The 19,219-nt window shown below is 38.0% G+C and overlaps 1 protein-coding gene across 9 annotated transcripts in view; it reads left to right on the top strand.

Annotated features, from left to right (window-relative positions):
- GOLGB1 (golgin B1) overlaps positions 1 to 19,219 on the top strand; it is an 88,855-nt gene that overhangs the window by 48,516 nt on the left and 21,120 nt on the right. For all 9 annotated transcript variants that reach the window (XR_008422462.1, XR_008422461.1, XM_053903423.1 and 6 more), the window contains 2 exons: positions 1,360 to 6,545; positions 7,373 to 9,287. Coding sequence is in view for 7 of the 9 variants with exons in the window: in XM_053903423.1 (XP_053759398.1) it covers positions 1,360 to 6,545; positions 7,373 to 9,287 (7,101 nt within the window). In the remaining 2 variants the exon portion in view is untranslated. The remainder of the gene's footprint in view (positions 1 to 1,359; positions 6,546 to 7,372; positions 9,288 to 19,219) is intronic.

The following is a 19,219-nucleotide window of genomic DNA, read 5'->3' as shown; positions in this document are numbered from 1 at the left end:
AAAAAGTTGATTGAACTTAGTAGATCTCATGGAGAGCAGCAGAGGGTGTGACCAAGGGAAGGAAGAGAGTGAGTGAACTGGCATGATGGAGAAGAGGAAACAAATATACTTAGGCCGAGAGAGAGAACAAAAAAGGAATTATATTGAGGTCTTCTGGCAGAAAGTGATGTCTTGACTATATCAGGTCTTTAGTGTATATAGGGATGGATAAATAAGCATGTGACCTGAAGAAATTATAAAAGGAGCTTTTTCCATGTGCTTAAATACTCTGTCCAGTGTTAATCTCCAGAAATTTGATTATGAATAATGCAGACAGCAGAGAATTTTAAATGATTAAAAATAATGCTTATGAAAAATTATAACCTTTCTTGAAATAATAATTTTAAAGTGATGAATATTTTTTCTTATTCAATGGCTGAGAATGTTACCAACATAGTAGCTAATATTCATTGGATACTTACTGTGTGCCAGCTTTTGCTAGTAAATGGCAGAGCTAAGATGTGAACTCAGTTGGATTGCAGAGCTTGTACTCTTGGCCACTACATTATTTGACAGTCCTGTGGGGATTTTTCCCTCCTATCAAATTGGAATTTTTTTCGGGGGAAAAAAAATGGTGCTGTTGGCAAAGGTGGAGATTTCATTGTGTACACTGTCTCCAAACTCAATTTAGTAAAGTTCTAATGAAATTTACCAGGAGATTCACTGATTTTGTTTCCTAGGAAGACAATTATAGAAACAATGTATATGGATTAAGCAGTCTAACACAGCTATCTTTGTAATAATAATGGTTAATATTTTGTCAGACAAGTCTGTAATTTCATACCCACCCCTCAGTGGAACTTCTTTTTGGTTATTTGATTATGGTAGTTTATCTCAACCTACTTGTTTAATGATCCACTTATCTGGTGGTAATGGCTATCTTATGTAATATTTCCCATTTCAACGGATAGTTTAGGAAAAAGGATCTCATAACTTCCTTTTTGGTGTGGGATCAAGCAAAATTTAATGCATTTCCTGCTTTTCTTTTTATTTTTAAGCAATTCTCAAGAGAAACAAATAGGAATTTTAATCTAAAGAAAAAGTTTCCCAAGTACGGGATATCCAGAAAAGGAGTTCCAGGCTACTATATAGGTCTTATGAATATGGCTTGACCTCAATATAGGATTGACAGGGTACTCTCACACAGAGGTCCAGTTTGGGAAATAATAACTGATTTTAAAAGTATTTAGCAGCTTTATGGAAGGAGGTTTGGACTAGAGATTTTCAGGTTTTGAAAAATGCCTGAAATATGAGTTTTTAGTTAGGCTCTTTCTTATAAGACATCTGATTGAGGCTTTTCCTTTCTTTTTTAAAAAATAGGTCAACATGGTTGATATTACCGGACTCGGCAAGAGTAGCTCTTCTGCTGAGGAGAGTGGACAGGATGTCTTAGACAACACATTTTCTCAGAAACATAAAGAACTGTCCGTTTTATTGCTGGAAATGAAAGAAGCTCAAGAAGAGATTGCATTTCTTAAGCTGCAGCTCCAGGGGAAAAAGGCCGAGGAGGACGCTGAGGTCCCTGACCAGAAAGAAATGAAGCAGGCAGAAAGTGAAGGAATACTTACAGTTAGCATGAAAGTATTGCCTGAAGATACAGGGCAACATTTTCCCCCAATGCCACATGAAGGGAGCAGTCTTCCAACACTTGAAAAAGAAAAGCAGATGAGTACTAAACATCAAAATAGAACATCTGAAGATATATCTTTAAATGACACTGAAATGGAATTAAAATCAACCAAACAGGATGATGTTGATAAATCCCTTTCTGCTGTACCAGGAATTTGTCAGTGTCACCAGGATGAATTGGAAAGGCTAAAAAGGCAAATTTTGGAGCTCGAGATAAGCTCTCATAAAGCAGAGGAAATCTATGAGGAAAATTTAGATGAGAAAACTAAAGAAATCAGCAACCTAACCCAGTTGATTGATGAGTTTAGGAAAAATGCCGAAAATACCAACAGTGCATTCACTGCTTTGTCTGAAGAAAGAGACCAACTTCTCTCTCAAGTGAAGGAACTTAGTGTGGTAACGGAACTGAGGGCTCAGGTACAACAACTGGAAGTGAGCCTTGCAGAAGCAGAAAGGCAAAGAAGACTTGACTATGAAAGTCAAACGACTCATCACAACTTGCTTACTGAACAGATCCACAGTCTCAGCATAGAAGCCAAATCTAAAGATGTGAAGATTGAAGTTTTGCAGAATGAACTCGATGGTTTGCAGCTTCAGTTTTCTGAGCAGAGTGCACTGATAAAAAGCCTGCAAAGCCAGCTGGAGAAGAAGGAAAATGAAGTTCTTGAAGGCGCAGAATGTGTAAGGAATATATCAAATAAGATGGAAGAACTTTCTCAGGCTCTTTCACAGAAGGAACTTGAAATAGCAAAAATGGATCAACTCTTATTAGAGAAAAAAAGAGATGTGGAAACCCTCCGACAAACCATCATAGAGAAGGATCAGCAAGTGACGGAAATCAGCTTCAGTATGACTGAGAAAATGGTTCAGCTTAATGAGGAGAAGTTTTCTCTTGGGATTGAAATTAAGACTCTTAAAGAACAGTTGAACTTATTATCCAGGGCTGAAGAGGCAAAAAAAGAGCAGATAGAAGAAGATAAAGAAGTTGTTTCTGGCCTTAAACAGAATTATGATGAGCTGAACCCAGCAGGGCTCCTAAGTAAAGAAGAACTTCAGCATGAATTAGACCTTGTAAAGAAAGAAAGTGAACAGAGAAAGAGAAAGCTCCAGGCAGCTCTTATTAACAGAAAGGAACTTCTACAGAGAGTCAGTAGATTAGAAGAGGAATTGGCCAAAGTGAAAGATGAATCTACGAAAGAGATCCCACTCAATGAGAGTGAGAAGAGAGAAATGGAAGAAGACAAAGAAAGCAAAGAAGACTCAGAAAAATGTGTGACTGCTAAGTGCCAAGAAATAGAAATTTCTTTAAAACAGATAATATCTGAGAAAGAGGTGGAGCTAGAGCATGTAAGGAAGGATTTAGAAGAGAAGGTAGCAGCTGAAGAAGAGTTACAGGCTGTGATCAAACAGATGAATCAGAACCTGCAAGAGAAGACAAACAAAATAGATTTGCTGCAAGCAGAAATCATTGAAAACCAAGCAGTTATCCAAAAGTTAACCACAGGTAACAAGGATGTAGGTGATGGAGACTCAGCAGCACCTGTAAAAGAAACAGTGGCCATCAGTCCACCTGGTGTGGGCAGTGGAGAACACTGGAAACCAGAGCTGGAAGAAAAGATGCTGGACCTTGAAAAAGAAAAGGAGCAACTTCAAAAGAAACTACAGGAGGTGTTAACCTCTCGAAAGGCGATTCTACAGAAGGCACAAGAAAAAGAAAGACATCTTAGAGAGGAACTAAAGCAACAGAAGGATGATTATAATCACTTACGAGATCAATTTGATGAGCAGAGGAAGGAAAATGAGGACATCGGAGACCAACTAAGACAACTCCAGATTCAAGTAAAGGAGTCTGTAGACAGAAAACTCCTGAGCATCGACCAGCAGGATCCAGGACCTCCAAATCAAAGTTTAAAAGAACCTTTATTCAAAGCCACAGAGCAGCAACCTGCTCAATCTGTTTCAGAATCTGACTTGCTTTCTCCTAGAGATGCAGATGCTCTGCAGAGCAGTACTTCTGTTGTCCAGATTAAGAACCAGCTGAAAGAGATAGAGGCCCAGAAAGAGGAGTTGGAATTGAAGATTAGTTCTGTGACAAGTGAGCTCACTAAAAAATCAGAAGAGGTATTTCAGTTACAAGAGCAGATAAATAAACAGGATTTGGAAATCCGGAGCCTGAAGACAGCATCCCATGAGGCTGAAACCCATGCAGAAAGCCTGAGGCAGAAGTTGGAAAGCAGTCAGCTAGAAATTGCTGGATTAGAACATTTAAGAGAATTACAGCCTGAACTAGATGAATTGCAGAAACTCCTAAGCAAAAAGGAAGAAGAAGTTAGATACCTTTCTGGACAGCTTAGTGAGAAAGAAGAGGCGCTTATGAAAGTACAGACAGAGATAATGGAACAAGAGGATTTAATCAAGGCTCTCCATACACAGCTGGAAATGCAAGCCAAAGAACATGATGAGAAGATAAAGCAGTTGCAGGTGGAACTTTGTGAAATGAAGCAAAAACCAGAGGAGACTGGGGAAGAAAGTAAAGCAAAGCAACAAATACAGAGGAAACTGCAAGCTGCTCTTATTTCCCGAAAAGAAGCACTAAAAGAAAACAAAAGTCTCCAAGAGGAATTGTCTTTGGCCAGAGAAACCATTGAACATCTCACTAAGTCTCTGGCAGATGTGGAAAGCCAAGTTTCTGCTCAAAATAAAGAAAAAGATACATTCTTAGGAAAGTTAGCTCTTCTTCAGGAAGAAAGAGACAAGCTCATTACAGAAATGGACAGATCTTTAATGGAAAATCAAAGTCTCAGTGGCTCTTGTGAAAGTCTGAAATTAGCTCTGGAGGATCTTACTGAAGACAAGAAAAACTTAGTGAAGGAAATTGAATCTTTGAAATGTTCTAAGATTGCAGAAAGCGCTGAGTGGCAAGAGAAACACAAAGAGTTACAAAAGGAGTATGAAATCCTTCTGCAGTCATATGAGAATGTTAGTAATGAGGCAGAAAGGATTCAGCATGTCGTGGAAACTGTGAGGCAAGAGAAGCAAGAACTGTATGGCAAGTTGAGAAGCACAGAAGCAAACAAGAAAGAGGCAGAAAAGCAATTACAGGAAGCTGAACGGGAAATGGAGGAAATGAAAGAAAAGATGAGAAAGTTTGCTAAATCTAAACAACAGAAAATCCTAGAATTGGAAGAAGAGAATGACCGGCTTAGAGCAGAGGTACATTCTGGAGGAGGTACATCGAATGATGATGTGGAAGCACTTCTTTCTTCCAATTCCAACTTGAAAGAAGAACTGGAAAGGGTCAAAACAGAGTATAAAACCCTTTCTAAGGAGTTTGAGGCTTTAATGACTGAGAAGGACTCTCTATGTGAAGAGGTTCGAGATTTAAAGCATCAGGTTGAAGGTACTGTATCCAAACAAGGTAGCCTGGAGGCCACTGAGAAACCTGATAACCAAAGGGATATCTTTGAAGGGACAACACAGTCTGTCCCAGGTGATTCTAATGAACAAAGCTCTCTGAACATGAGCACAAGGACTGAATATTCAGAATCTGTTCCATCTGAGAACAGTGCCAAGAAGCCTGATGAAAATGAGAATGTCAGTTCAAATGATGAAATTAATAACTGCCTGCAGCAGATTGATCAGCTCAAAGAAAAAATTGCTGAATTAGAGGAAGAGAAGCAGAAAGAAAGAGAATTTAACCAGACTTTAGAAAATGAGAGAAGTACCTTACAGAGTCAAATATCAGCAAAGGATGATGAACTAAAAATACTTCAGGAAGAAATAACCAAAATAAACCTATCAAATCAGCAAATGCAAGAAGAACTTGCCAGAGTTACCAAGCTAAAGGAGACAGCAGAAGAAGAGAAAGATGATTTGGAAGAGAGGCTTATGAATCAATTAGCAGAACTTAATGGAAGCATTGGCAATTACTATCAGGATGTTACAGATGCCCAAATAAAAAATGAGCTACTGGAATCCGAAATGCAGAACCTTAAAAAGTGTGTGAGTGAATTGGAAGAAGAAAAGCAGCAGTTAGTCAAGGAGAAAACTAAGGTGGAATCAGAAATACGAAAGGAATATTTGGAGAAAATACAAGGTGCTCAGAAGGAACCTGGCAATAAAAGCCATGCAAAGGAACTTCAAGAGCTGTTAAAAGAAAAACAACAAGAAGTAAAGCAGCTGCAGAAGGACTGCATCAGGTATCAAGAGAAAATTAGTGCTCTGGAGAGAACTGTAAAGGCCCTAGAGTTTGTTCAAACAGAGTCCCAAAAAGATTTGGAAATAACCAAAGAAAATCTGGCTCAAGCCAATGAACACCGCAAGAAGGCAGAAACAGAATTGGCTAGCTTCAAAGTACTGCTAGATGACACTCAAAGTGAAGCAGCAAGGGTCCTAGCAGATAATCTCAAGTTGAAAAAGGAACTTCAGTCCAACAAAGAATCAGTTAAAAGCCAAATGAAACAAAAAGATGAAGATCTGGAGCGGAGACTGGAGCAGGTAGAAGAGAAACACCTGAAAGAGAAGAAGAACATGCAAGAGAAACTGGATGCTTTGCGTAGAGAGAAAGCCCACTTGGAAGAGACATTTGGAGAGGTTCAGATTACTCTGAACAAGAAAGACAAGGAAGTTAAGCAACTTCAGGAAAACCTTGATAGTACTGTGGCCCAGCTTGCAGCTTTCACTAAGAGCATGTCTTCCCTCCAGGATGATCGGGACAGGGTAATAGATGAAGCCAAGAAGTGGGAGAGGAAATTCAGTGATGCTATTCAAACAAAAGAAGAAGAAATTAGACTCAAAGAGGAGAATTGCAGTGTTCTAAAGGATCAGCTTAGGCAGATGTCCATCCACATGGAAGAACTGAAGATCAACATTTCCAGGTAAATGGATAAGTTTTATGCTCTTCTAAATGTAACTGAAGGCAAAGAAAGTCACTATTTAAACTATTTCTATTGCCTTTGATATTACAGGACTCATTTTGGCTTAGACTTCTCTAGAAGCTATATTCTCCCTCACTTCTTTTTTTTTTTTTTCAGTGATTTTTGACTAGTATTAAGGTGAAATATCCATGTTTGCTTCTCTTCCCATCTTTCTATTGAGAGATCTCTTTGATTTCTCCCTTTTCGTTTTCATTTCCACTATCTTTGTCTGGGTTTTTACTGTGGTACTCCCAAATGACTGCTTTAGCTTCCTAAATGATCTCCTCTTTTCTCTTCCCTATATTTCACATTAATTCATACTGCATATACCTGTTAGAGTTCTTTTCCTCTAACACCAATTTTATATCACTTTTCAAGCTCAGGAACTAACACTTGGTACTCCTCCACTTTTAATAGGATTTTTCTGCTCTGAGACAGGTTTCCTCATGGTCTGTCACACCAAGATAATTCCTTTAAGAAGCTAGACATTAGCTTGTCTGGAGCAAAGTAAAACAAAATAGAAAATATTGCTTTCTAGAGTGTGCAAAGTCATGCCACTAAAATCAGCAAGATATTTGGGAGTTTATGACTGAAATACCCTTAGGTACAATATACCTTTGATACAGAGCACTCAATAGAACTAATATCTCTTCATTAAAAGGATGAGCACCTTGAATCATAAATATTGATTCATTTGTAGGTCTGAGTACTTGTTGTATGTGTTCCTTAGGCATCAGGTAGTTTTTCCTTGAAATCTGTAATTAATGACCTCCTCTCTTTTTTTCCAGGCTTGAACATGATAAGCAAATTTGGGAGTCCAAGGCCCAGACAGAGGTCCAGCTTCAACAAAAGGTCTGTGATACTCTGCAAGGGGAAAACAAAGAACTTTTGTCCCAGCTAGAAGAGACTCGGCATCTGTACCACAGTTCTCAGAATGAATTAGCTAAGTTGGAATCAGAACTTAAGATTCTCAGAGACCAGTCGACTGATTTAAATAATTCTTTAGAAAAATGTAAGGAAAAGAAAGAGAATTTGGAAGGGATCATAAAGCAGCAAGAGGCTGACATCCAGAATTGTAAGTTCAGTTATGAACAGCTAGAGACTGATCTTCAGGCCTCCAGACAACTGACTAGTAGGCTGCATGAAGAAATAAGCATGAAGGAGCAGAAGATTATAAGCCTGCTTTCTGCCAAGGAACAGGCAATCCAAGTAGCTGTTGCTGAACTACATCAGCAACATAATAAAGAAATTAAAGAATTGGAAAACCTGTTGTCCCAGGAGGAAGAGGAGAATATTGTCTTAGAAGAGGAGAACAAAAAAGCTGTTGACAAAACCAACCAGCTTATGGAAACACTGAAAACCATCAAGAAGGAAAACTTGCAGCAGAAGGCTCAGTTGAATTCCTTCGTTAAATCCATGTCTTCTCTCCAGGATGACCGAGACCGCATAGTAGGCGACTACCAACAGCTGGAAGAGCGACATCTCTCTGTCATCTTGGAAAAAGATCAACTCATCCAAGAAGCTGCTGCTGAGAATAACAAGCTTAAAGAAGAAATTCGATGCTTGAGAAGTCATATGGATGATCTCAATTCTGAGAATGCCAAATTAGATGCAGAACTGATCCAGTATAGAGAAGACCTGAACCAAGTGATATCAAGAAAGGACTGCCAGCAAAAACAACTACTTGAAGCCCAACTTCAGCAGAATAAGGAGCTAAAAAGTGAATGTGCTAAATTGGAAGGAAAGCTGAAGGAGTCTGAGGAAGCAAAGGAGGATCTGCGGAGGTCCTCACTTGCTCTAGAGGAGGAGAAACAAAGTTTGTCTAGAGAGATTGAGAGCTTGAATGCATCTATATCTCAACTAAAGAAACAGTTGACAGCCTTGCAAGAAGAAGGAACTTTAGGGATATTTCAGGCCCAATTAAAAGTAAAAGAAGAAGAAGTACAGAAGTTAAGTACTACCCTTTCCTCCTCTCAGAAGAGAATTACAGAACTGGAAAAGGAGTTGATTTGTGTTCAGAAGGAAGCTGCCAAGAAAGTGGGTGAAATTGAAGATAAACTGAAGAAAGAATTAAAGCATCTTCACCATGATGCCGGAATAATGCGAAATGAAACAGAAACTGCAGAAGAGAGAGTGGCAGAGCTAGCAAGAGATCTAGTGGAGATGGAACAGAAATTACTCATGGTCACCAAAGAAAATAAAGATCTCACAGCACAAATCCAGTCTTTCGGAAGGTCTATGAACTCCCTACAAAATAGCAGGGATCATGCCAATGAGGAGCTTGATGAACTGAAAAGGAAATACGAGGCCAGTCTCGAGGAGCTGGCACAGCTGAGAGAAGAACAGGGCCTCTTAAGCAGGGAGAGAGATGCTCTTGTTTCTAAAGCTGCCCTTTCAGCGAACTCCACTGAGGATAGCAGCTTGCCTCACCTTGAGAAACTTAACCAACAGCTTTTGTCCAAAGATGAGCAACTGCTTCACTTGTCCTCACAACTAGAAGATTCTTACAGTCAAGTGCAGTCCTTTTCCAAGGCTATGGCCAGTCTACAGAATGAGAGAGATCACCTGTTGAATGAACTGCAGAAATTCCGCAAGTTGGAGGAGGGGAAGCAGAGGTCTGCGGCCCAGCCTGTGACCAGCCTAGCTGAAGTCCAGAGTTTAAAAAAAGCTATGTCATCACTCCAAAATGACAGAGACCGACTAGTGAGTGTCTGGTTCTCTTTCTGGTCTTTGTTTGGGAGTTTTTGAGCCTTTCTTTATAATTTTCGTCTCCATGGAAAAAAAGATAAGCACATTCTTATACATATTATCTGGGAACTCTGAGACAGTATTATCCATCTCACAGATTCTGTGTGCTCTTAGAGAAACACAGACATTACTTAAATTACTTTAAATCTGCCATTCCATTTAAAAACAATTACAGATTTTCTGTGCACAAAACTCTCCGTTGGTTACAAAAGAATGAAGAGATGGAGGCTGTTTTATATATTTTAAACACACACATAAATATTTCCAGAATTTGTCATAGTTCAATGAATGAAGGTATAGGGATCATTCAGTGCCTTCTTACAGTGACAGTTTAGCAATAGGTCATCTGGTAGAATTAAGGGTAGAGAGGATTCAGTTCATCTCATAATTACATATAACTCAACCCTAATTTGTCACAAAAAAGTTAAATGTAAAAATGGTTAATTTAAATAAGTTTAATACCCAACTTTTTTTCAATCTGAGAGAAAGCTAATGAGGATCTCTAATACTAAAATTTTGCTGCTTTTAGCAGGATCCAGTAGTTTAATCGAGGTCTGTTTTCTTAAAAACTTCCAGGTTATCAAGATTCAGAGGCAAAAATTGGAACTATATGAGCCAAGCCAGGTTCTGCTTTGTGACATTACTGCCTTCACTTTCATGACAGTTCTTGACTCTGTCAAGGCCATGTACTTAGGCCAAATAGGAAATAAACTGAGCTTCAAAAGGTTGGATTTTCCATTTTAAAAAGTGACCAGTGTCCAGAATATGAAAATTCTAGTTTTTAAGATTAGCCTGAGTAAAGAGATCATTTCTCGTACCTGTTAATTTTTTTTTTAATGTTTATTTTTGAGAGAGAGAGAGAGCATGAGTGGGGGAAGGGGCAGAGAGAGAGAGGGAGACACAGAATCCAAAGCAGGCTCCAGGCTCTGAGCTGTCAGCACAGAGCCCGATGTGGGGCTCAAACCCACGAACCGTGAGATCATGACCCGAGCTGAAGTCAGATGCCCAACCGACTGAGCCACCCAGGCGCCCTCCCCTACCTGTAAAGACTTGTTCTAATTTTTCTTTTTCTTTGTAGACAATGTGTTCATTCATATTACACTTAATATCTAGCATTTATAGATAATTTTTTCATTTTTGTAATCCAAACAAAGCCCCTCTTTCCAGCTATTGTTTTGACAGCAATACAATGTGTACATATTTGTTTATATTTTAAAAATAGTTTCAGTTCAGCAGACTTTGTCCTAGGAGCTTAAACTTTTTTCATTGCTTTCAGAATGCAAATGTGAAAGGTTTTCATCAGGACAGTATATACCTCAAAGCTGTAGTTTATAGCACCCAGGACTTGATTATCTTCGAAGTCAAAATCTTTTTCCTGGAAGCTATTATGTTAGATTCTTAATTGACAAGGTTTTGTTTAATGAATTGCTCTACTTATCGTAAACACTGGGGACTAAACTTGCTACCTCACAATGCTTTCTATCTCTCAATCCCCATTCCATATTTTCGTCTGCTGGATATTTACAAGCCAAGTCAGCATTTTATAATTTCTACATTTCTATAACTCATAGTAGTGTTCTTCTGTTCCCTAAGGCTCATAGCTATCCATGATTTTATTTCATTTAATCATCAAGGTCTGTCACTTTACTCACAGTGGGCTTCAAATATCTTTTTCCTTTCCATCATCGATATCTTAAGATAAGTTCTTAACACTATACACTTAACTGTTGTGATACTGCTTCTTTGAGTTTGTCACCTTTCCAGTATATTTTATATATCATCACTGAATAAATCTTAAGCTCTTCTTTCTTATTACTATACTGCTCAAAAATCTTTAAAAGTTGTATTACTCTAGAATAGGCTTAGGATTCAAACCTCTGGCATTTGACACCCTATATCTTGTTCAGGTCCTTCTTTCCAGCCTTCCTTGTTACTACTCCATTACTCATAATCTTCATTGCAGCCAAACTGAACTCCTCATTATGCAGTAATCATATCTAGTACTTCCACATTACCATCCTCTGAACCAAAATGTTCTCTCAATTTTCCTTTGTTGGGCAAATATTTCCCACTATTTAAACATCTCCCTGGAGCTCAAATTCTCTGGTTGTATTTCCAAATCGCTTAATTGTCCATTGCCTTCTGTTTGTACTTCTCTAGTACTTTGATTTGTTCCATATTGTCTTGATGTATATATGTGTATGTGTCTGTGTGTGTTTAATTTCTATACACTTAATATTTCCCTGATTAGATTCTAAACTCTTGGTTAAGTGTCATGTCTTATACTTGTATGTATTTCCTATGATTTTTAGCATGGGGTAATTAATTAACTATATGGTAGGTAATCAACATAGTTGGGGATCATTCTCTATTTTTGTGGTTGTTACTGAAAACGCTGTTTTTTCCATTTTGTAAAACTGTCACGTAGGGGAGTTACGGAAACATTTGAGACTGAGGCCTTTATTTCTGCCATGAATGAATCCTAAAGCCTAGGCAGGGTTATAAATCACATGAAAGCCTGACAGTCTGACTGGGTGATACTACAAATGAGGCCCACTGCAGTCTGCTGAGGTGCTTCTGCATACTTCTTGAATGTATCATTAACTGTCCATCAACTCTTTTCCCTCATATCTTGTTCTCAGTCTATGTCATGGGCATTGAAGCATATAGTCTCTCAGTCACTGGCTGCATATATGATAGTTATGGGAGCTATCTTAAGTCAACCACTATCAGTTTCAACATTCAGCTGAGGCTAGCAGTTTATCACCTCTTTCTACAACACACTCCTTTTCCCTCAGGACCACTCCAGAAATGATTTAGATCCGAAAGGGATTTAGCTTACTTTGGTTCTCTACTTAGTTATTCAAGGGAAAGTCTGAGTGTCCAAGTGGCAGAGAATTAGCCCTGAGGATTCTAATACAATGTCACAAACAACTCTGAAAACATTCCAGAGTTTTCAGTCTGTCCGAACTTCCTTAGGACTTTCCCATAATCAAATAAGTATTTAGACAATGTTTACCTAAAGGGTAGAGAGCAAATCTCCAGAGCTGCCTTTATCTATACTCATTTCATTCTTTTTTTTTTAAATTGTTTTTAGATTCCAGTGTAATTAATGCACAGTGTTACATTAGTTTCAGGTATACAATATAGTGATTCAGCAATTCGATACATTACTCAGTGCTCATCAGGATAAGTGGACTCCTCCTCCCCTTCACCTGTTTCACCCATCCCCCTGCCACCTCCCCTCTGGTAAACATCAGTCTGCTTTTTTGCCTCCTTTTTCCTTTGACTGTTTTGTTTCCTAAATTCCACATATGAGTAAAATCATATGGTATTTGTCTTTCTCTGACTGACTTATTTCACTTAGCATTATACACTCTAGACCCATTCATGTTACACATGGTGAGATTTCATTCCTTTCTGTGACTATTATTCCATTGTATATAAATACATCTTCTTTATCCACTCATCTATTGATGGACCACTTGGATTCCTTCCATATTTTAGATATTGTGTTACTGCTGCTGTAAACATAGGGATGCATATATCTTTCTGAATTAGTATTTTTGTATTCTTTGGATAAATATCCAGTAGTAGAATTACTGGATCATATTGTAATTCTGTTCTTAATTTTTTGAGGAAATTCCATACTGTTTTCCACAGTAGATGCCATCAGTTTACATTCCTACCAATAGTGAGTGAGGGTTCCTTTTTCTCCGTATCTTCACCAAAACTTGTTGTTTCTTGTGTTTTTGATTCTAGCCATTCTGACAGGTATCTCATTGTGGTTTTGATTTGCATTTCTCTGATAATTAGTGATGTTGAGCATCTTTTTATGTGTCTGTTGGCCATATGTCTTTTTTTGGAAAAATATCTGTTCATGTCTTCTGCCCTTTTAAAAATTGGATTGTGTGGGGGTTTTTTGGTGTTGTTTTATAAGTTATTTATATATTTTGTATACTAACCCTTTAGTGGATGTATCATTTACAAATACCTTCTCCCATTTAGTAGGTTGTCTTTTTTTTGTTGATTTTTTCCTTTGTTCTCTAGAAGCTTTTTATTTTGATGTAGTCCCAATAGTTTATATTTGCTTTTGTTTTCCTTGCCTTAGGAGACATAACTAGAAAAAATGTTGCTGGGGCCAAAGAAATTACTGCCCGTGCTCTCTTCTAGGTTTCTATAGTTTCAGGTCTCACAATTAGGTCTTTAATCGATTTTGAATTTATTTTTGTGTATAGTGTAAGAAAGTGGTCCAGTTTCATTCGCATGTAGCTGTCCAGTTTCCCCAGCACCATTTGTTGAAGAGACTGTCTTTTTCCTCATTTGTCATAGATTAATTGATTAAATCATAGGTTTACTTCTGGGCTCTATTCTTTCCAATGATCAATGTGTCTGTTTTTGTGCCAGTACCATAGTGTTTTGATTATTACAGCTTTGTAGTATAGTTTGGAATCTGGGAGAGTGATAGCTCCAATTTTGTTCTTTTTTAAGTTTGGTTTGGCTATTCAGGGTCTTAGTGGTTCCACACAAATTTTAGGATTATTTATTGTAGTTTTGTGAAAAATGCTGTTGGTATTTTGATAGGGATTGCATTTGATTAAGGATTGCTTTGGGTAGTATAGACATTTTAACAATATTGGCTCTCCCAGTCCGTGAGCATAGAATATCTTCCCATTTGTGTGTGTGTGTGTGTGATCTTTAATTTCTTTCATCAGTGTTTTTATAGTTTACAGAGTACAGGTCTTTCACCTCTTTGGTGAATTTTATTCCTAGGTATTTCATTATTATTGGTTGCAATTGTGAATAGGATTGTTTTATTTATTTCTCTTTCTGTTGCTTCATTAAGTAAATAGAAATGCAACAGATTTCTGTATATCGATTTTTATTCTGTGAAGTTACTGAATTCATTTATCAGTTCCAGTAGGTTTTTGGTGGAATCTTTAGGGTTTTCTATATATAGTATCATGTAATCTGCAAATAGTGAAAGTTTTACTTCTTTCTTACCAATTTGGATGCCTTTTATTTCTTTCTCTTAATCTGATTGTTGTGGCTAAGATTTCTAGTACTATGCTGAATAAAAGTGGTGATGGTGAGAAAGGAAATCCTCATGTTGTTCCTGACCTCAGGGGAAAAGCTCTGTTTTTCCCCATTGAATATGATGTTAGCTGTGGGTTTTTCATATAAGACCTGTATTATGGTGAGGTATGTTCCCTCTAAACCTGCTTTGCTGATGGTTTTTGTCATGAATGGATGTTGTACCTTGTCAAGTGCTTTTTCTTCAGATATTGAAAAGATCTCACATTGATTGATTTGCAAATATTGAACCCTCCAGCATCTCAGGAGTAAATTCTGATTATGGTGAATGATTTTTTAAATATATTGTTGGATTCAGTTTGCTAATATTTTGTTGAGGATTTTTGCATCTATGCTCATCAGAGTAGTTGGCCTGTAGTTCTCTGTTTTAGTGGTGTCTTTATCTGGTTTTGGAATCAGGATAATGCTAGCCTCATACAATGAATTCGGAACCTTTCCTTCCTCTTCTACTTTTTGGAATAGTTTAAGAACAGGGTTAACTCTTCTTTAAATGTTTGGTAGAATTCACCTGTGAAGCTGTCTGGTCCTGGACTTTTTTGTTTGTTGGGAGTTTGTTGATTACTGATTCAGTTTCTTTGCTGGTATTGGTTTGTTCAAATTTTCTGTTTCTTCCTGCTTCAATTTTGGTAGATTATATGTTTATAGGAATTTATCCATTTTTTCTAGGTTGCCCAATTTGTTAGCATATAATTTTTCATAATATTCTCTTATAATCCTTTGTATTTCTGTGGTGTCGGTCATTTCTTTTTTCATTTCTGATTTTATTTGAGTTCTCTCTCTCTCCCTCTCTCTCTCTCTCTCTCTCTTTTATGAATCTCACCAATATTTTATCAATTTTGTTGGTCTTTTCCAGGAACCAGCTCCTGGTTTCATTGATCTCTCCTATTGTATTTTTAGTTTCTATTTTGTTTATTTCTGCTCTAATCTTTATTTTATCCTTCCTTCTGCTGGTTTTAGATTTTTTTTGTTATTCTTTTTTTAAAGATCCTTTAAATGTAAGGTTAGATTGTTTATTTGAGATTTTTCTTGCTTCTTGAGGTAGGCCTGTTTTGCTATAAACTTCCCTCTTAGAACCACTTTTGCTGCACCCCTAAGATTTTGGATCATTGTATTTTCATTTGTCTTCATGTATTTGTAAGTTTCCTCTTTGATTACTTGGTTGACTCATTCATTAGTAGCATGTTATATAATCTCTATGTATTTGTGTTCTTTCTAGATTTTTTCCTTGGGGTTGATTTCTAGTTTTATATGTAGCATTGTCAGAAAAGACAAGTTAAGTTGTGGGCTTCTTTATTTATTTGGGTGTGCCATGGTGGGTGCATAAATATTTACAATTGCTATATCTTGTTGGATTGTTCCCTTTATGATTATGGAGTGTCCTTCTTTGTCTCTTGTTATTGTATTTACTTTAAAGTCTATTTTGTCTGATGTAAGTATTGCTACCCTAGCTTTCCCTTGAAATCTATTTGCATGATACATGTTTCTCTGTCCCCCTCAATTTTAATCTGCAGGTATCTTTAGGTCTGAAATGAGTCTCTTCTAGACAGCATCTAGATGAGTCTTGATTTTTTATCCATTCTGTCACTGCATGCTTTTTGATTGGAGAGTTTAGTTCATTTACATTTGAGGTAGTTATTGATAGGTGTGTACTTCTTGCAAATTTGTTGCTTGTTTTACAGTTGTTTTTGTAGATCTTTTCTGTTCCTTTCTTGTTCTCTTCTCTCATGGTTTGCTGTCTTTCTTTAGTGATATACTTGGATTCATTTTATTTTTTTACATGTCTATTACCAGTTTCTTGATTTGTGGTTACCATTAGGTTTATATATAACATCTTGTGCATATAATAGTCTGTATTAAGCTGATGGTCACTTAAGTTTGAACTAATTCTAAAAGTACCAAAATTTTCTCCTCTCCCCTCCATGTTTTAGGTATATAGTGTCATACTTTACATATTTGTATTTTGTGAAACCCTTGACTGGTTTTTATAGATGTACTTGATTTTACTGCTTTTGTGCTTCCTACTTTTTTACTTCTGCTTATGGTCTTTCCTTTCCATTTGAAGAGTCCCCTTTAACATTTCTTGTAAGGCTGGTTTGGTGGTGATATATTCCTTTAAATTTCATTTGTCCTGAAACTCTATCTCTCCTTCTATTCTGAATGATAGATAAAGCCCTTCTGGATAGAGTATTGTTTATTGCAGGTTTTTTTCTTTCAGCACTTTGAATATATCATGCCACTCCCCTGTGTCCTGCAAAGTTTCTGCCGAAAAATCAGCTGATAGTTTTATGGGCTTTCTGTTGTACGTATTGTTTTCTTTTCTCTTGCTGCTTTTAAAATTCTCTGTATCATTAATTTTTGCCATTTTAATTACTGTGTATCTTGGTGTGGACCTCCCTGGGTTGGTTTTGTTGGGGGCTGTCTGTGCCTCTGGATCTGGATTTATGTGTCTTCCCCCTGATTAGGGAAATTTTTAGCTATTATTTCTTCAAATAAATTTCCTGCCCCCTTTCTCTCCTTCTTCTGGGATCCATATAATGCAAACGTTATACTTGAAGATATCACTGAGTTCCCTTAATCTATTCTCATTCTTTATTCATTTTTCTTTCTCTTGTTTAGCTTGATTGTTTTCCATTACTCTGTCTTCCAGGTTACTGATCTGTACTTCTCTTTTCTCTATTCTACTATTTATTCTCTCTAGTGTAGTTTTAATTTCAGTTATTGAGTTCTTCCTCTCTGACTGGTTCTTTTTTTGTGTGTTTTCTGGTTTTTTGTTGACAGTCTCACTGAGATCTTCCACTCTTTTCTCAAGTTCAATGAGTATCTTTCTGACCATTACTTTAAATCCTCTATCAGGCATATTGCTTATCTCCATTTCATTTCTCTCTCTTTGTCCTGTTCTTTCATTTGGGGATTATTCCTCTGATTCCTCAGTTTGCCTAACTCTCCATGTTTATATCTATGTGTTAGGAAAGTCAGCAACATCAAGTCAGCCGTGGCAAGTAGTGGCCTTATCAAGAAGAGATCCTGTGGTGCCCTGTAGTGCAATGTCCCTTGTTCACCAGAACCTGGCATTTCAAGGTGTTTCCTGTGTGTGTTGTGTGCACCCTCATGTTGTGGCTGAGCTGTGTTTGCCTTCAGTGTAGTGATCTGCAATGGCTCCTTTTGCCTGTTGTGGGCAGAGTTTGGTCCCTGTGTTGTTAATGGGCCAGTCTGGGACTGTCTTGGGCTTTAGTTGGGTCAGACCAGGTGTTTGCCGGAGCTGTGATTACACTGAACTGCAGGGAGCTCTCCCTGTGTTATCCCCTGGTAGGTTTTTGTTAGTGGGTGGGGGATTGTAGTCAGACCAGGCGTCTCCTCCCAGCCCATTGCTAAGGCTGCAGTAAACTACTGTGTGGTTATCTTCCCCTCTCCTTTGGACAGGAGTCACTTTGGAGTGGTATTGGCCCCTGTTGGGACTGTTTGCAGAATGCCACGCCTGTGGTGCCATTTTGGATATACTCCTGCTGAGGCCAGGTTGCAGGGGATGAGTCTGCAGAAGAACCCAGGGGTGGGGCACAGCAATCCCAAGTGGAGAGTGTTTGTGCTGCACTGGTTTCTGCAGACATCTGCATATATAGGCTGGGGGTGGGAGGGAAATGGCACCTGCCAGCTCTTTTGTTCTTGGAGAAGTCTCCCAAAGATCCTTGGCCCTCCAGCATACACTCTGAGATTAATAGATAAGTCTTCCTGTATGCCCCAGGCATTTTTTCAAACTGCTGCTTTTATGCTATATCTCAGCAGGGCTATTTGTTGTGCTCTTTATTGGAAGGGACTTAATTTTCTCTTGCCCTCCAGCTCTCCCAGAGCCAAGCTGTTCATCTGTAAAGTTCTAGGTGGTAAGCCCCACTGATTATAAAAACTCCAGATATTAGCTCCCTTTGGTTCTCAAAGCCAGTGTTACGAGGCTTTGTCTTCCCAGTGCAGGTCCCTGTGACTGGGGTGCCTGGTATGGGGTCTGCTCCTCTCCCTTCTCTGTTCTTGTGATGTCCTTCCTTCCCATGGACAGTCTCCTGAGTCAGCTTGGCTCCCAACTGTGTTTCTACCTGATGTGGTCTCTTCTGTATGTTTACTTGTGGAGTCTGTTCTGCCAGTCTTTGAATCATTTTCAGGGTTGTTTACACTGATGTGATTGTTATCTAGTTGTATCCATGGAACAAGGTGACTTTAGGATCCTCTGACTCTGCCATCTTTTCTGGAAGTCCCCTATACTCATTTCATTCTGAAAATGACTTGAAGTAGCATATAAAGATATGAGCAGTTTTTCACGATAATATAATGCAAGTAACTGGGAAGGAAGAGAAGATGAGGATAGGAGAGAAAAAGATTAAACCAGGAGTAAATTTAGTATCCCAAGGAGATGTCACAATATCTTTTTAGAAAGATGGGTCATCAGATTTTTTTCCAGCTTTCTGGCAGCCATCAGAAATAAGGAATTAAAAATCCATATACATGAATTACAATATCCGTGTTTTAGGGAAAAGGAAGAAAGAAAAACTACTTTGTTCGATATAAGAATAGTTTATTGAGACCTGCAAGAAATTTCTTTTGTGTTTCTATAGAGAGGACCGTATGAAATTGTAAAATATCCTTTACTTCTCTACAGTAAATATAATAGTTATTTCATAGGGGTTAAAAAATTTTTTTAATGTTTATTTATTTTTGAGAGAGAGAGAGAGAGTGCAAGTAGGGGGAGGGTCAGAGAGAGAGGGAGACACAGAATCTGAAGCGGGCTCTAGGCTCTGAGCTGTCAGCAC

This window comes from Panthera pardus, unplaced genomic scaffold (genome assembly GCF_024362965.1).
Source record: "Panthera pardus isolate Hobbes unplaced genomic scaffold, ASM2436296v1 HiC_scaffold_16, whole genome shotgun sequence".
Taxonomy (NCBI): domain Eukaryota; kingdom Metazoa; phylum Chordata; class Mammalia; order Carnivora; family Felidae; genus Panthera; species Panthera pardus.
The sequence above is the reverse complement of the archived record's forward strand: the minus strand, read 5'-3'. Positions and strand labels throughout refer to the sequence as shown.